The sequence below is a fragment of the Tripterygium wilfordii genome, chromosome 17 (genome assembly GCF_013401445.1).
Source record: "Tripterygium wilfordii isolate XIE 37 chromosome 17, ASM1340144v1, whole genome shotgun sequence".
NCBI lineage: Eukaryota > Viridiplantae > Streptophyta > Magnoliopsida > Celastrales > Celastraceae > Tripterygium > Tripterygium wilfordii.
The window spans coordinates 3349387-3366774 of record NC_052248.1 but is presented as its reverse complement, the minus strand read 5'-3'; the positions used below and the strand labels follow the sequence as shown (position 1 = coordinate 3366774).

The 17388-nt window shown below is 36.7% G+C and overlaps 2 protein-coding genes, 1 long non-coding RNA gene and 1 pseudogene across 3 annotated transcripts; 2 read left to right on the top strand and 2 right to left on the bottom strand.

Annotated features, from left to right (window-relative positions):
- Positions 1-1611: 1611 nt before the first annotated feature.
- On the top strand, positions 1612-3146 carry LOC119982930 (fasciclin-like arabinogalactan protein 10). The gene has a single exon (XM_038826533.1). It carries the CDS (start codon positions 1685-1687, stop codon positions 2948-2950), a length of 1266 nt encoding a protein of 421 aa, XP_038682461.1. The 5' UTR covers positions 1612-1684; the 3' UTR covers positions 2951-3146.
- Positions 3147-6792: 3646 nt separating this feature from the next.
- LOC119981729 (peptidyl-prolyl cis-trans isomerase CYP18-1) lies at positions 6793-9769 on the top strand. Its single transcript, XM_038824840.1, has 5 exons — positions 6793-6912; positions 7004-7078; positions 7882-8043; positions 8754-8912; positions 9447-9769. The coding sequence occupies exons 1-5, from the start codon at positions 6910-6912 to the stop codon at positions 9528-9530; spliced, it is 483 nt and encodes a 160-aa protein (XP_038680768.1). The 5' UTR covers positions 6793-6909; the 3' UTR covers positions 9531-9769.
- Positions 9770-9869: 100 nt separating this feature from the next.
- On the bottom strand, positions 9870-10776 carry LOC119981730. Its single transcript, XR_005464240.1, has 2 exons — positions 10438-10776; positions 9870-10357 (listed from the first exon to the last, which is right to left on the bottom strand). It is a non-coding gene; the product is annotated as an uncharacterized LOC119981730 (long non-coding RNA).
- A 3135-nt stretch (positions 10777-13911) lies between these two features.
- LOC119981756 lies at positions 13912-17327 on the bottom strand (annotated as a pseudogene).
- Positions 17328-17388: the final 61 nt, after the last annotated feature.

Sequence of the window (17388 nt, the reverse complement as noted above, 5' to 3'; positions counted from 1 at the left end):
GTCATAGTATTCAATAACTAAAAGTTCTTCTATTCACCCATTTACTAAATACTGCTACATTTTTTTTATTGATATGTAAATACTGATACATTTATTTTGCCTCTCTGTAATGTCGAAGGATTATATTATACGAAACAATATTATTATTTAAAAATGCAATATTATATTTCATAGTTACCTGCTCCTATCAAATTGGTTGGAGAATCTATTAAAACCAGTGAGTCAAACACAGGTATACATATTATAATAATTTGGAGGAGCACCTAGTGGACCATCTTTTGGCTTCAAGTGTTTAATGGGAAGCACAAAGTCACATGGTGTTATATATTTTGTCTTTAATTTAGTTTTTTTGTGGCATCCTTTTATGGCTGCCGACAATGTTAGCTTTAGTTACTGCACAACAAAGTTCATCCAAAACATATTACCTAGCTCCCAAAAAATAAACACCAAGTTAAATCTGCTGTAACATTGGAATTGAAATGAATGCACCCCAAAAATTAGTATCCAAATGTTCCAAAACATATGATGTTTCACAATACATTTATTTTATTTTCAACTTAGGCCCACACAAATCCACTCATTACTTGATAAATATTTGGGGATATGTTGAAAATCCTAAGTCTTACTCGTTTTGAATTATTCGATTTCAGTGCATGTACACATTGAGTTTACATGAGTTTGCTCTTCATAGACCGTCTAATTTAATGGTATTTGAATCCACACCTGTTGCTATGGCAATTGCTAAGTCCTTTTTAATAGTGGACTACAACGAATATTACACTGTCGTTGATCATATATTTTGGCAACTCATATGTACAGCCTATATACGCATAACAGTTAACAAAAAAATACGAGACAAGATTGCTTAAGAGCACAATTCAAGAACAAGCTTTCAGGGAATAAAGCCAATAAAGACGTAATTTTATATAATTAAAAATAAAAAGCAAAGGGAGTGAGTAATCACTTTAAAATTGAAAGATAACAGTTAGAAAATAAAAATAAAAATAAAAATTAACGTCGTCATGTACAAGTATATTCCCGCAGTATATGCAACACTAACTTGTTACAGGTGGCGTAAAATTTTATAGTTTTTAATTTATAGAAAGTCATATAACAACAATATATTCAATTTCTGGATATAAAAAATCACACTACTAGAGTGGAAAACTGATAAAATCACTACTAAAGCAGCACAAGGGTCCACTCTCCTCGAGTGGTCCATATAATTTGACCTATTCTACAGTGGACAAATTCAAAAAAATTATTGAAGCAACGGCCATGAATATAACCAACCAACCGAGGTTGAGTTACTAGCCGTTACAGACACCATTTTCTTTCCTTCATCAACATCATAATCACATGCACATGCACATGCACATGCACATGCACATGCACTCCATATTATATCATCACCTAAATTGAAAAAAGAAGGGTATTTTTGTGATTGTACCTTAAAGAGAAACAATTAGCATATGCCACGCATCTCTTAACAATTTCCAGCTGTGCCCAAAGCAATCTTGCTCCTCACTTGGCCCCACCTCTTAACCATAGTTGACTTAACCGGTCATGATAGTTAAATCCCTACCCCTGCTTTCTCTTTTTATAACTCAGCTTTCACCACTCATCAGTCTAGTCTTTGCCATTCACACACTCCACGTCCTACTCACTCAAGCAAACAGACACCATGGGCGCATTACGCAGCTTTCCTCTCCTCCTCCTCTTCCTCTGTGTGTTCACAATCTCCGCCGGAGCACACAATATCACCGCCATTCTCGCAGGCTTCCCGGAGTACTCTCAGTACAGCAGTTTTCTTTCCCAAACGAAACTAGACGGTGAAATCAACAGTCGTCAAACAATCACTGTCCTCGTTCTCAGCAACGGCGTCATGTCCGATCTTGCAGCCAAACACCCCCTCTCCGTCATCAAAAACGCACTCAGTCTTCACGTTTTGCTCGACTACTATGACCCAACCAAGCTCCACCAGATCTCCAAGGGCACCACACTCAGCACAACTCTTTACCAAACTACCGGAAATGCCCCTGGCAATCTCGGCTTCGTCAACATTACTGATCTCCAAGGCGGCAAAGTCGGCTTCGGCTCCGCGGCTCCAGGATCTAAGCTTGCCTCATCCTACACTAAATCTGTCAAACAGATCCCGTACAATATTTCTATCCTCGAAATCAGCCAGCCGATTATCGCGCCGGGTATCTTAACTGCTCCTGCTCCGTCGGCGGACGTTAACATAACGGCGTTGCTTGAGAAAGCTGGGTGCAAGACTTTTGCTAACTTGCTTGTCTCGAGTGGCGTGATTAAAGTTTACCAGTCGGCCGCTGAGAAGGGCTTGACCATCTTTGCTCCTAACGACGAGGCGTTTAAGGCCAAGGGCGTCCCTGATCTGAGTAAGCTCACGAATGCTGAAGTAGTCTCGCTATTGCAGTACCACGCCTCTGATAAGTACAATCCGATTGGGGCTTTGAAGACTATCAAGGATCCGGTTACGACATTGGCTAGTAGCGGGGCCGGGAAGTATGATCTGTCCGTGACTACATCCGGCGATGAGGTTACTCTCCATACTGGAATCGGTCCGTCCAGAATCGCCGACACAGTCCTCGACTCAACACCTCTCGCCATCTTCACTGTCGACAGCGTTCTCCTACCAGTTGAGTTGTTTGGGAAGGCTCCATCGCCAGCACCGGGACTGGAGCCAGTGATGGCTCCCTCTCCAACACCTATTTTGGCTCCAGGTCCTGCTCCCGTTGAGGCTCCTTCACCTCTGACAGCATCGCCGCCTGCTCCGCCAACAGATACGCCGGAAGGAGCACCAGCTGGCGGCCCGACCGTTTCGGAGAACCAGAATGCGGACAATGCGGCAGTTCACGTGGGCGCTTCAGCTTTGTTCACAGTCTCGGTTACCGTTTCTGCAACTGTCTTTTCTTTTCTGTTGTCCTGAATCGTAATTATCCAGCTCTGCTAATTTATTTGTTCTTTTCCGATTTTTTTCTCTCTTTGCTTTTAAATTTTTGAGTTATTACTTATTTAGTTGTTTTACATCGTTTGTTACTGAAACGGAGTTTTATTTTTATTGATATATCTGATTCTTGTTTTTTTCTTTTTGGTTTTTAAAATTATTTAATGTGTAGAGTTGAGTACAGACTGGATAGTGGGGTTGGTTTTTATCGGGTGTTATGCATTTTATTATAATTTAATTGTTAAATGTATTGTTTTGTGTGATGCGCGTGGAACGGTTGGATTTTACTCTGTGAACCCACGTGGAGGGAGAAACACCATGGGGCCCACTTTGATTGTCTTCTGGCGTTTTTTTTAATGGAATCGATTCTTCTGGAATCCAGATTTTTGTGCGGCGAGTGGATTTGGTTGTAAAAGGAACCATTCAGTCAGAAACCACAATATTCAATATTTCTTTTTGAAGTGGTTGGGCTGTTGTGTGGCGGGGCTCCGATGGCCCACGCTTTACATAGAAGAGACGAAGTGCACTCTGAGCTGGATTGATAATCTTGGCTTTGATTTTTTTTTTTTATAAAGGGATTAACTTAGTACTTCAATGATTATAGTAGCAAACGTTAGACCCTAAGAGCAATTGTAAAGATGTTATTTTGTCTGGATCAATAAATATATATAGGGTTTTATGTTTTGTTGATATGGTTGTATTGGGAGATGTATTTTGATGATGTGGTTGTATTGGAAGATTGTGTTTTAGTGTAGTTTTATTGTGGACAACATGAAGGGTATGAGAATTTGTTGGCCTCCATATTGGGTGGGAAGGAAAAATGTATAGAAATTTGTCTTTTGTTGATATGACTATATTGGGAGATGTGTTTTATTGATGTGGTTGTATTGAGAGATGTATTTGGCTTGACTTCTTATGTAATAGAGGTGAGACCATGTATTGATTTTTACTGACCCAATAAATAGTGACCATTGCAATTGCTCTAATACTGGTGTTGTTTGAGAGTGTTGTGAGTTAAAAAACTGTGAGGTGAGTTGGAACGCAAAAACTGTTTGACACATCATTTTTAAAACTATAGTGTGGTGCGGTGTTGTGAAGTATATTTGGTGTATATAAATTACGGTTATATTAAATGATTAATAATATTAATATAAAATCACTTAATTTTACATTGGACATTAATCTAAAATAAAATAATTGATCTCTTTTGATTACGTGGGACAATTCAACATATATTATAAGCATTTGGGAGTGTTGTGAGGTGAGGTGACGTGAGGTGCTGTGAGGTAAAAAGCTATGGTGTTATGAAGTAAGTTCTGCTGTAAAAGCATTTGGCGTGTCACAAAAAATTATGGTGTTATGAGGTGAGGTGCACCTGAACTCACACTGTCAACAGATACACTATGTTAGTGGCCTAAGAATTTACAAATACTAGTATAGGAATTACAAAACTAAAGAATTAACACCATACTAATACCGGACAATATTGAGATGTACTCAAATAATATTGTTCCGAATTAAGTCTGAACAAACTAAACAAAAATAGAAAGTAAAACAACACATAATTGGATCAATTTTTAATTGAATTTTTTTAATGAATAATATTTATTTTAATATTAGTTATTTTAAACTTAGTAAAACTCCGAACAAGTTTGTGTAGCAATTCCTTTTAAGATGAACGCTCGCATTTTACCTCACCGTCCGATGCCCTAACGGAAATATGGTTATTATTATTGATTGCCACTGCCTTGCGCCTGAAAAGAAAAGTGAATGGAACCCTGATATTCAAAGTAGCTTTATTCATTATAGTCTATCCAAATCGAGTCCCCAAAAGAAATCCCATCTATTAGAACTTATTTAAGATTGAACTTTGGGATTAATATTTTTAAATTTTATTAAAGATATTTTATTGCTGAACATGTGGCATATTGCATGGTGCAGTATAGAGGTTATCTGTTCAATTTCTAAACGTTGTCTCTCCACATATTATGTGGAGGTTAACTTTGCATACATCTTATATATTATTGACATTGTTCATTGCGAAAGTGTTGATACGAGAATTGTTTATCCTTATAAGCAAACATATGGCACAATAATAGAGTTGCGAGCGTACAATCTAAAGATCACAATTCAATTTTTGAAAATAAACTCTCTACATATTATACGTGTAATATCTGCGTACATACTACCTTCTCCATCCATTACAAAATATTTGTATACAAGAGTTGTTTATCATTTTTATTAAAGAGATTTTGCTGATTTTTTTAAGCAAGCCTTGGTCAATTAAATATTTTCATCCATTCTTTAGTAATTGTTAATGCCAAGTATTTTCGCCTAAAAAAAATAGAGCAATACAACTTTTTGGTTTGATACTTCCTTCTCTTTTTTTGACCGATAAGCACGTCCTTTAGATAGCTTATTAAGTCGAAATTCAAGTCAGATTAGACACACGCACGTAAACTTGTTTGACAGGTTAGTTGGGCTTAAGCTTAGTGCGAATGAAAATAATGACGTCAACTTAGAATCGAATTTTCGACCCCGGGTGAGATTCTTTTTGCCCTAAGTCCGGAGAAATAAGCAACTAGACTATCACAATTATAATTATAAATACTATAGTATATCTTGCACGTATGTGCACAAAGAGAACCTGGAGGATGAATGAAAACTCCTCTATTATTAAATTTTCTTCTATAATTCTTAATTTATTTGAAGAGTGGGGTAACCGAGTGATGACGTTCTAAACTATCTTTGGTTCCGAGAACGTCATAGAAGGTAGGGTTAAGTCAGGAAGATTATGCTATGCTGAAGGCTTAATCTGCACAACGAAGCACCTAGGTTATGGGGGGTTGAAGGTGTGCTCGGGGCGACACTCAAGTAAGTAAACAGTCAAAAAGGGTCAGTGCTTGGAGCTTTCTTCTCTCAAATTGTTATTAAGTGTGATAGAGTGCAAGAGTTGGAATCGTTAAACCATTGGTGGAATGTCCCCTTTTATATGAGCTAGGAAAGTGGTGGTCACGAAAGATCGTGGGTCTCTTCTCCTTAATTTCAGGTGAGATCGTGGATGAATGGCTCCACTCGTTATTCCTCTCCTAGTAATTGATCTTCTTGTGGGCCCTAGGTCTCGAGATGTGTTTTCTTCATCATACCGGGCATGTATGCTAGGCGGGATAACGAAAGTGGCTTCTTAATCATGCTAAGGATCTCTCCTCCTCGCCCAACTTAGATGTTAACCCTTTTATGCCAAGTGCTAAGATAAGTGGCATGTTCTTAGTAGAGGTCATTTTTGGTAGGGTTGTCAAAAAAAAACCACAAAAACCGAACGGACCGATTGGTCGATTATTATAAAATATATGTTAACGAGTACTGATTGAAACCCGAAAAAACAGGCCAAATCGTCAATAACCGACCAAACAGTCGATTAAATTTATGTCAAAAAATCGAAAAAATCGATCGAACAGACAGTTTGACCTCCCTACATTTTGGTACCATCATCCAACTTTAGTTCTTTAAACAACACAAGCCAATTCTTCTCATACATATTAGATTTACTCGGTATTTGTTAGAAGGAAAATGATAATGAGTGTTCTTAAGGCATTAAATAAGGATGAAAACGTGCATTAAAATCTGAAAAAATATTTATTTTAAGTTAAAAAAACTTAGATGGAAAAATATTCATCACACATGATATACTTTGATGTGTCGTAATCAATCCTTAACAAATGTCCATAGGACACCCACTATGAAATGAGATTTTTATTTAGTTGGGATAAGGTTTTTTTTTAAAAATTTTAATAGAATTAAGTCAGAGAATAAAACGGGAAAAAAAGTTTTCCTTAAATACCTCCCTCGTGCTTTTGGAACATAGAAAAATAAAGCGTCCGGAGCCTGAAAAACACAAAGCAGAGCAGCCGGAAGGATACAGAGTGAGGCACCGCAAAGCAATGGTAAATTTATTTGTGTGCATAGTTGCTGCGTTGTTTCGCAACTCTTACATCTCAATTTATGTTCTCTTTCTTTTTTCCTGGGGGTTTGCAGTCGGTTACACTGCACACCAACTTCGGCGATATCAAGTGTGAGATCTTCTGCGACGAGGTCCATAAAGCGGCGGAGGTCAGTACCAGAATCTGAATTTCCTTTTTGTTGTGCGATACTTAAATTTGTGGCTGATAAGAGTTTTTCCCCTCAACATTGAACTCGTTGAAACCCTATGCCCTATGTTAACTCAAATTTCGTGGTGTTTGGAAAGTCTGTGTAGTTAGTATCTGAAACCGTTTCAAGTTGTTTGTCTTAGTTCGGAATTAGGCTCTAATATCTGTTATTTAGGGTTTCAGACGGGTTCCTAGTTTCTTGTGATACCAATCATACCATCTAACTTTACTTTTAAAAATTCATTCATAGTTAATGTTACAACATTATGACCTTGCTTCACTTTTAAGCTTCTTGAGCTGGAGTAGGAAAGACCCTGTTTGTCTTGAAAAATAAAATCTTACTCATGATGCTATTGGATTGCTTCTTGTTCAGAAGAATTTTAAGCTCAAGCTCTAACGATTCTGTTTATAGACATAGTCACTCCCATATCATCTGTGTGCTTCTTACTGTATATTGACGAAAACGATTATGTTATTATTTGATGTATTCACTGGTCACGGGATTTGCACGCGAGGGATATTGTTTTTGGAACAAAGTGTCACTTTGTATTCCAGAAGAAAAATCGAATTTTTTTTTTTTATATTTTTAGCAACAAGGGTTGAAATAAGTGAACTATTTAAACTTTTTCTGGCATGCTAATTTGTTTTGTAATGAGAAGAGTTTTGTGGTGTAATAACCTTTAGAGTTCTAAATCTGTCTCTCATCCTTGATTTAGTGATAGATTAATTGTACTACTACTGATTATGCACATAATCTGGATATAGAATTTTCTGGGGTTATGTGCTAGCGGCTATTATGATGGGACAATATTTCATCGAAATATTAAGGGTTTTATGATTCAAGGTGGAGACCCAACCGGTACTGGAAAGGGGGGGAATAGCATATGGGGCAAGAAGTTCAATGATGAAATACGAGAGTCTCTCAAGGTACCGTAGACCTTTACCTTTTGATTTATTTTCTAAGATATTTTTTTAACTCCCTTGAATAGTTTTAGTAACTTTGTTGTTAATGTTTTTGTTATACTATGCACCTCATCTTGACAAAAAGGCCTGGAGATTTGCTCTCTTTCCAATCTGAGACAAGGCTGGTCTCTTGAGACTTGGAACAAGTTTTAATCACTAGGGAATTTAAAAAAAGGGTCCTCACCTAGCTAGGATGTGTTTTGTTTGGTCTGTTTATTGATCAGTTTTGTAGTAACCAGAAATAAAGACTTTTTCCCCTTAGTTCAGAGAATTTTGACTTTGAATTTTTCATTAATCATGCCTCTCTCTCTCTCTCTCTCTCTCTCTCTCCCTCTCTCTCTCGCTCCCTCCCTCTCACAAGCACTCGCATACTCTCTCTCTATCACACATCAATCTGCACGTTGAATTGGCACGAACGATACATATTTGTTGTCCCAAGCCTATAGTGCAAATTTTCCTAGGACTGGAATAGCAATAAATGGCAAGCGACATTGATGCTCATCTAATGCTTTCTATAATGACATTGATGCTAGAATGAAATAGTAATTAAAAAAAGGCGAGGGCCATGAGAGTATGGGACTATTATTTTATCCATGCGTCTTTTTTTTACTGTGTATAATCACAAGGATCACACACAGATCTATAATCTGATATTTTATTCTTTGTTTCTGCAGCATAATGCTAGGGGCATACTTTCAATGGCTAATAGTGGGCCGAACACTAATGGAAGTCAGTTTTTCATAACTTATGCAAAACAACCACATCTAAATGGGTTATACACAATATTTGGCAAAGTTATTCATGGGTTTGAAGTCCTTGATATAATGGAAAAGGTAAGCTGCCCCAAGCTATGGTCCTCTGTCCCTATCTATTGAGAATTATTAATTGGTGTTTGTATGGTGAATAGCTCAGTGTAATTTCATTTATGATGCATGTGATGATTATTACTCATATTACGTACTCCAGGTTAGGCATGTCTCTCTGCACGTGTTTAAATATTCTGATTGAGTGACTCTGCCATCTGATCAAGATGTTCTACATGATTAGGCACACGGTTGCACATATCATTTTTACATGTATGTTTCATTTCATATTTGTCCCATATTTGGTTCACTTTGGTTTTTGCCGTATTTTAATATCTGTAAATATGATATTAAGTAACGAATGGCTGAATTTGTGTGAAAACATCTCCTTTAAAATTTATTTTCTTCAACCCAAACTACAAGATGTAAAAGAAGAAATAAGTAACAGGAAAAATAAAATAAATATGGATCAACTATGCCTTTCTGTGAACCGGTATAATTGATTTGCCACTTTATCAACCTTTTGTGCGGTGTAATATTATTGATTGTATTTGGGTTTTGCAGACTCCTACAGGACCAGGAGATCAACCGCTTGCAGAGATAAGGCTTAATCGGGTCACGATACATGCTAACCCACTTGCTGGCTAGCCTTGTTTCAGCTGCAATATAGTTGGTGTTGAGGGTGCTTGTACCAATGATTTTAGGGTTGAGCACTTGGCTAACAGGTTCACTTCAAAAGACTAACTAAATATAGATTTTTCTGCTAGTGTTATTTTGTTCCTTTGTTAATTTGCCTGTTTTTAATGGGGTACGTAGCGATTTGGGGGATTCAAACCTCATGACCATGGCCATAATGATCACCCAACTAAATATAGAATTTTCTGCCAGTGTTATTTTGTTCCGTTGTTAATTTGCTTAATGGGGTAAGTAGCGATTTGGGGGATTCAAACCTCATGACCATGAAAATTCCATTAGGAAAAACTGATGCTAAAACTTTTTATCCAATTGCACATGAACATTTTCATGTCAACTCCCACTCTATTATTCGATTTCATACACATAACACCAAAAGGATAACCGTACTTTTCCTTATCCCAAAAAGAACAACACCACCCCCCCCTATTCCTACCATCATCGAATTTTTTGGTAGAAAAAACATTAAGAAACGAGAAATCTCTATGCTTCTACTCAATAATCAAAGAAAGTAGAGCCTCTTAATTCCTTGTTTTTCCTCTTCTTGTTAGATGCTGCTGCTGCTGTGAGCCATGTGTGTCTTAGGAACAGAGTACTTGTTTTTAAGCTGATATAACAACTCTTGATTCTCTTGGTGGAGAAGAAGAGCTTTCTTCCTCAGCCTTTCATTTTCTCTCATGAAGATCTGGTTCTCCTCGTACAGCTTTAAATTCTTTATTTCCATCGTTTTCCTCTCACCAGCCATTCCCTTCTCTCTTGCTTCTCTTGTGAATCTTTTCCTTCTGCTATGTAAAAGTTTTTCAATGTTAAAAGACACAGACAGTGAAACAGAGAGAAACAGAGTGTTTATGAAACAACTAACCTTTTGAGGCAGTGAACTCGAACGTTTTTTCGCATTAATGGAGTTGATATTGAAATGTTATTGCACATCTTGGTATCTACTTGTTTTGGGTATATATGTAAGAGAGATTGAGAGAGAAAGAACATAAGAGGTAGAGTTTCCTGGATTTTTATGATAGCATAGATGCAAGTTTATATAGCTGGAGATTGTGTTTGTATCTGCAAGAGAGAGAGAGAGAGGCTTCTCATGGTAATGATGACTAGTAGAGACTCATGATTACAATAGCCAGCAATCGATGAAAAAATTGCAGAAGAAAAACAAAAAGGACTTGGTGTGTTGCTGTTTCTTAGGCCTTTTTTGATTGCATATGATCTCTCTCAACTCTCATCAAGGTTAGGTTTGGGGGTCCAATATGAAGTTACAAGTAACTTTATTGAATATATTTAGAAGTTTCTCTTTTGAGTTCCAATGACGTACTTGATTAGTGTTTTGAGATCCCAATTCAGTAAAAAAAAACCTCTCTCATGTGGGGTGGAATCATTTACTTACATCATTAACGTGGAATTTTACCCTAATTGCACAAAAATCCAAACATTGCTAGCTTTGCTCCATCTACTCCAGGGTTTTTATTTGAGGCAAGAAGAAAATGTAAAAGTGCCATCATTTGATGACTTCCATTCACATTTGAAATCCTTCTTAGGGAGAATAATAGGAGAGATCATGCATGGCTTAAGGCAGTAATTGTGGTATCCACCGGTTGTGAAATGTCTGGTTTGAGTCATAATTATTGCCTCGAGAGTGAATTTAACACCGTAATTTCACCAAGGGATAGTTGCAGAAACCCTTCACACAGTTGCATATGGTTCACAAAATTCAGCCGGGCCAACGACTTGTGGTAATATTAATCAAAGTCCGCAGGTCACAGGATTCAAATTTTGTGTATTTTCTTATTTTAATAAATAGGGATGACAGATTAGAACTCATGATCTCTTAGTCATTGGACCTTTTAGGGTAGGAAACTTGGACATCTTGGCCAAAGATTTATTTATTCCCAATGTTGTCTAGAATGACTGAATGAGTGAGGTGCTATGTTTGACAAGTTTATAACTATAGTCTATAGTCTATATATATATATATATAGGGCTTAGACTAATATGGATGTGAAACCAAAGAAAGTATAACGAATAGCAAAACCTAAAAGGGTCAAAAGCTCACAAGGTCTCATGATGTTTAGACTTTGTTTTTTCTAAACCTTGATCCCCCAAAGTACACCCTGCTTTACGACAATCTAAGCCCACCACCTAACCCCCATTCAAAGACACACTTTTAATGATGTTTTTGATTAATTAGCTCTTATCAATCAATGTTCATGGGTCTTAAGATTATGATTAATCTCAACAAATCACAATTTGAACATACCAACTTCACCAGAGAATACCTAGAGGTTAAGATACATGGTCAAAAGAGATCCAAAAAAAAAAAGTTGTATGAAGAATTCTTTGAAAAGTATGGATAAATTGATAACGGTTTTTCTATGAGAATATCCCTTGCGTCTTCAAGCCTCCAACCTGGAAGGGTGTAAATCTAAAACTCTTAAGATTAAAGTTAATGAATTTCTAATTTCACTCCACGGAATTGTTTCAGTGGTAAGAACACAAATGCTAGGATATGTGGTTAATCATGTCTACGGTTTTAAATTTCATAAGACATCACATTCGATCCTAACTGTTATCCCACATCGGTTGGAATACCCGACCATGTGTGGTTTATAAACTCAAGCCCACTCCTTAACAAATCTAGGCATTTTCCCTAACTTGGTGAGTTAAGCTTAGCCCATTTATTGGATTTGGGAGAAATAAAGTCGTGCGGGTACGAACCGGTAAATCCAAAGCGAACAATATAGTATGTTGTATGAGGGGGTGTGGATTTCTGACACTAACTAACGTAGGATATTTACTGAATTGCAATTCTCGGGTGAGAATTCGAAAACACTTTTGACACCATTGTGCAACAATTCTAAAATTGTCCAATTTTGAACAATTTCAAGACAAATTTCGGACATTTGTTTGGTTATACCATATATGGTGGTGGACTGGTTTGCACCAAACAACAATTCTCGAGTGAGAATTTCAAAAGACACTTTTGACACCATTTTACAACAATTCTCAAATTGTCCCAATTTTCGGACATTTGTTTGTTTATACTTTTATAACGCGTTAATATCTGACTTTTGTTTTACTAAATTAGTTTAAATGTTTTAATTTATTTTTTCTTTGTCCATTTTCATGGTGTAATTGAGAATACCAAAAGCCATGCTCATTCACTAGGAAAATGAAATCCCATTTTGGATTCGTCTTTCTTCTTCTCCATCATCACCACCTCTCTCTCTCTCTCTCACTCATAAGATGGTATATGAAGAAGATGGGTGGAGTTTATTGTCCAACTTCGTTTGAGCCACTTCACATTGACATGGTCCTTTTTTTTTTTATGTATTTAGATATTGCCAGCCCATAATGGGCTGTGGATGGTATTGAATAATTAATTGAAATAATGTACCATATAAGATTGAGAATCTATGACTTTGTGGGTAAGTCTTATACAGTATTTTACTTTCTTTGTTTAAAAACCAGTAAATCTTCCTTCTACCATCATCATATTTTGAACAAGGACCACAACAAATAGGCCTGAATATTTTTATTTTTGTATTATTATTACCACAAATTATCATGAAGTCAATAACGAAATCAAACACTCTTTAATTTCAAAACGATGATAATGATATAGACGAACCATCTTCGAATTCCATGGAGTTTTTTTGGTTGCAAACTGAAGTTATTGTATCTTGACCACACTTTCTCCGCTTTCGTGGATTTATCCTGCCAAGCCCAATCAATACTAGGCCCATGAGGCCCGATTTAACAATCAATCATTCAATCTGCAGCAGATTCAAGTCCCACCCATTCCAACTCATGGGCCAAGGTCCAAGAAAACCGATTGTTTGTTATTAGTTAAAGAGTTTTGCCTTATTTATAGTGGCACCGTTTGGTAGAGCATTTGAAGTAGCATATATGCTACTTTGTAACTAGATATTTTATTGAAAGTTGTATTTTTTGAGAGAATTTTGAAATGCTACTTTAAGGTAACATTTATATTTTGGCTTTAAAATATCCATATTATCCCACCTTCTTCAATGATATTTCACATATACTCTAATCCTGATCACTCTTCAATCTTTCTCACTGTTCATGCTTCCACTCTCATGATTGCACTTTGCCGAACAACTTTTTAATGCATGTAGTTTGTTTACCTTTTTAAATACGTAACCATTGTTATTTTTATGTTATAGTGTTGAACATGTCCATAAATTATAGAGCTGTGAACGATCGATGTCAGTTATCCTACCTAAAATCCCCGGCCGAAATTTTCGGTTATTAAAAGTTTAAAACTGGAGAAACGGAAGATCAACCAGGTTTGTTTCATTATTGTCTCATAACATTTCGCGAAAAATAAGACCAGTAGTTCTCTAAATATTCAAATAGACAAATCCAATCAAGATACATTGCCACAAAAAGAAAGTAAATCTCAATACTCACCTCTGATGATACCCTACTAGAAGAGATTTACTCTCAACATTTTTTTGAAACAGAAGTAACAAAGGCAAGTTCAAACTGTACATTAAACTTTAGTTCCCAAGCATGAAGCATAAGAGCTGACTAATATCTACCCAATCAAGACGAACTCATCATCATCAATATCGACCAATCAAGACGAACTTATCATCATCGAGGACGAGGACATCTTTTTCTCCAACAAAATGCTCCCGTCCAATTTGCTTCACTAAATTTACAAACTCCACCCTCTTTGCCAAAGGAAGAGGTACATACGGTAATCTGAAAACTGGCCTCACCACACCAAGTTGAGCAAAGAGCCGTATTCAACGCAATGGGATTTGGCTCCTGGAAAAGCCACTCAATGAGAGGCAAAAGCTTTGCATTAAGGGAAGGGTTCTTCCCTGAAAACATGAGTTCTCGAATTAAACCAGGAACTAAGTTGCTAGTGACAGAAATCACACCAGTCGCTCCATAATCCCATCTTGCATCATGGCACTGATCATCATTTCCACTCCACACCACAAATCCCTTGTTTGTGTACTCTTCGATCCTATCATTTCCGACACATTCCTTAATCCCTGCCAAGTTAGGACTTTGTGCTACAGTATGAATCACGCGTGGAGGGATATCTTGGCCAGTTCGTGATGGCACATTGTATATGATAGTAGGGCCCATCGGCAGCACACTATCAAAGTGAGAAACCAAGCCTTCCAAAGAGGTCTTGCCATAGTAAGGATTTATGTGAAGGGCAGCATGCATTCCAACAGCGAAACCTTGTTCAGTGGCATGAATGGCTTCTCTTGTTGAGTTGCTTCCTGTGTTCCCAATAACCTTGATTGATCCGCCAAAACAATTTACAGTGTGGCCAATGAGCATTATATGTTCGTCCCAACTCATCAGTTGGCCTTCCCCAGTTGTGCCACCAACAATAACACCTTCAACACCATGATCAATCTGTTTATTCAACAGGTCATCATATGCTTCCAAATCAAACCTCCCATCAGCCAAATATGGGGTTTTGATGGCAGTTATCAGCCTGAGGGACTTTATATCCTCTGTTGACGTCCTACAAGCACAGGAGGAGACATAATCAAAATGAGAATGCAAGGCAGTATAGTTGTCAGCCAAAAAATGTTAAAAGAAACCCAAATCTAACATCATTCAAATGGCAAATAAAGGTCTGATTAGCAAGCAATGAAGACACAGAAAAACTAGCAGATGTGCATTATAGACCAAAAAAAGAGAAAAGAAATGGGTTTCAATTGCTTGTTGATGTGATGTATAAGTAACTTACACTATCAAAGTATGTTCTAATCGTTCAAAGGTATCTATATACATAGAACCTCATAGGGTTAAAGTCTTAGTATTTTCATGTGTACGCATGCTTTCCCACAATCTGAAAATAATGAGAACTCAAAATGTCATTGATGTGATGTGAAAATCCATCCAATGAAACAAGCATCTGAAGCGCATCCATATAATACATTAACTTACCTATTTTTTACCTCGAAACTACGCATTGGGAGATGGAAATTAGGTATAACAGCTGCTTGCGGAGATCTCCATTTAACATTCGTCCTGTTTCACACAAAGAGTACTGGCATCAGCAAATCCAGCAGTTCAAGCAGAAAAGGAAGTCAAGAAAAACATTTAGCATCCTTCTCTCATATGCTTACCAAAACTTGAAGTGACCGTAAATTGAAATGAAGGGCTTCACAATACAATCCTCATTCCATAGAGAATTTAATATCCATTTTCTTAGAAGAAAAGATATAAAGGCTTAATGCTTCAAACATAAATAAAAAAAACCAACAAATTCTTGAGAATGTGGCCTCAGGATACAATGTTCAGGAAAAATGGAAGAATAGTAGGCAAAAATACTAATACAAATGCCGAATTTTCAGAGATCATTAATCTACACACATATATCATGACCCATTTCACTTCAATAGATCAAATTCAAAAGGAACATCTGCATCTTCAGAGAAAATACAAAAATTTACATGAACGTAAGACATCAACAATCTGATGTGATGTCTTGCGAAATCAAGTCCAATTACCTCTGCCTATACGAATATCTTACCAGCATTTTGAATGCAATATGCCTAACCACCATAATTACGAAATTAACCAATTACCCTTAACTACAACATGACAACATTGTTGAAAGTAATCAAATGAAACAAAATTACTCTGAGAATGCATTTATATAATGAAGCGAGAACAAATCCCAGAAGTATACTTAAAATTTTAATATAATTTTTTAAGGAAAAATACTGTACAATAATTTTGCTGATGGGACTAGTTCAGTCTTCCTGTTTGGAGAATGTCCATACGGCCAAAAGAATGAAAGCAGACAGGAAACGTCACAAAAATTATCAAGAATCTGATAGAAACAGTGTTCAAGTATTCCATGTCGAATGGTAAAATTAAACAATGGGCTAGAATAGCCAAAGTGCACACAAATAACCCTCAAATTATTTCGTTCTTTACAAAGCCAGTTCTCAAACTACCCAAACGAAAACAAAAAGGCAAGCTTTCTATTTGAAAATAAAAAAATCTTCACAAACATAAACATGTGCAAACTACTAATAATATCGAGGACATAAAATAACTGACGTAAAATAAAGTCAGCTAAAATCGAAGAAACCCATCATATAAGTTAAGTGTAATGAACCTATTCTCAACATTCAGCAGAGACATAAGGGAAAAAAAAAAAAGAATGATGTAACCAAATGCAAATTTCAAATAATATATAAAATATATAATCCAGTTTAAATTAATGTTAATCAATAAATTTATTGAGAAGAGAATCAAAGTAACCTCTTGTAATTGTCTCCGCAATTAGGACGTGGAAAATGGGGAGCGGATTCCCTCAAGCACGCACCATAGCTCCTTAGCGTCGCCATCTCTTAGCTTCAATGAAGCAGAAATCGCAAAACTAACCAAGACTTTCGATACCAGTTGTACTATGTCTTCAGTAACACTAGCTCAAAGCCCAAACATATGACCAAAATCGAGATCTTTCGGTTAATGGTGGCGGTGATAATCGTCAAAATACTGGTAGTAATAATCCTAGTGGAGACGGTTGGGCGACGGAAGAGGACGACAGAGCTGCAGTGGCTATAGCTGGCCATGACGTCAGATTCCGGCGAAGAAAATCGAAGACTGAAAACGTAAAATAGTCTCCCGTTCTAGAGATGAGGTGGCTGGCATTTTAGGGTTTCAATAATCAAGAAGTGGTCGAGTGTAGGATGTACTATGCATCAGTTTTATTGATCATTATCGGTAATTAATCCATTATTGGCCAACCAACCAATAATCAATCATCAATTGATTCACATAGTCGGATCGATAATTT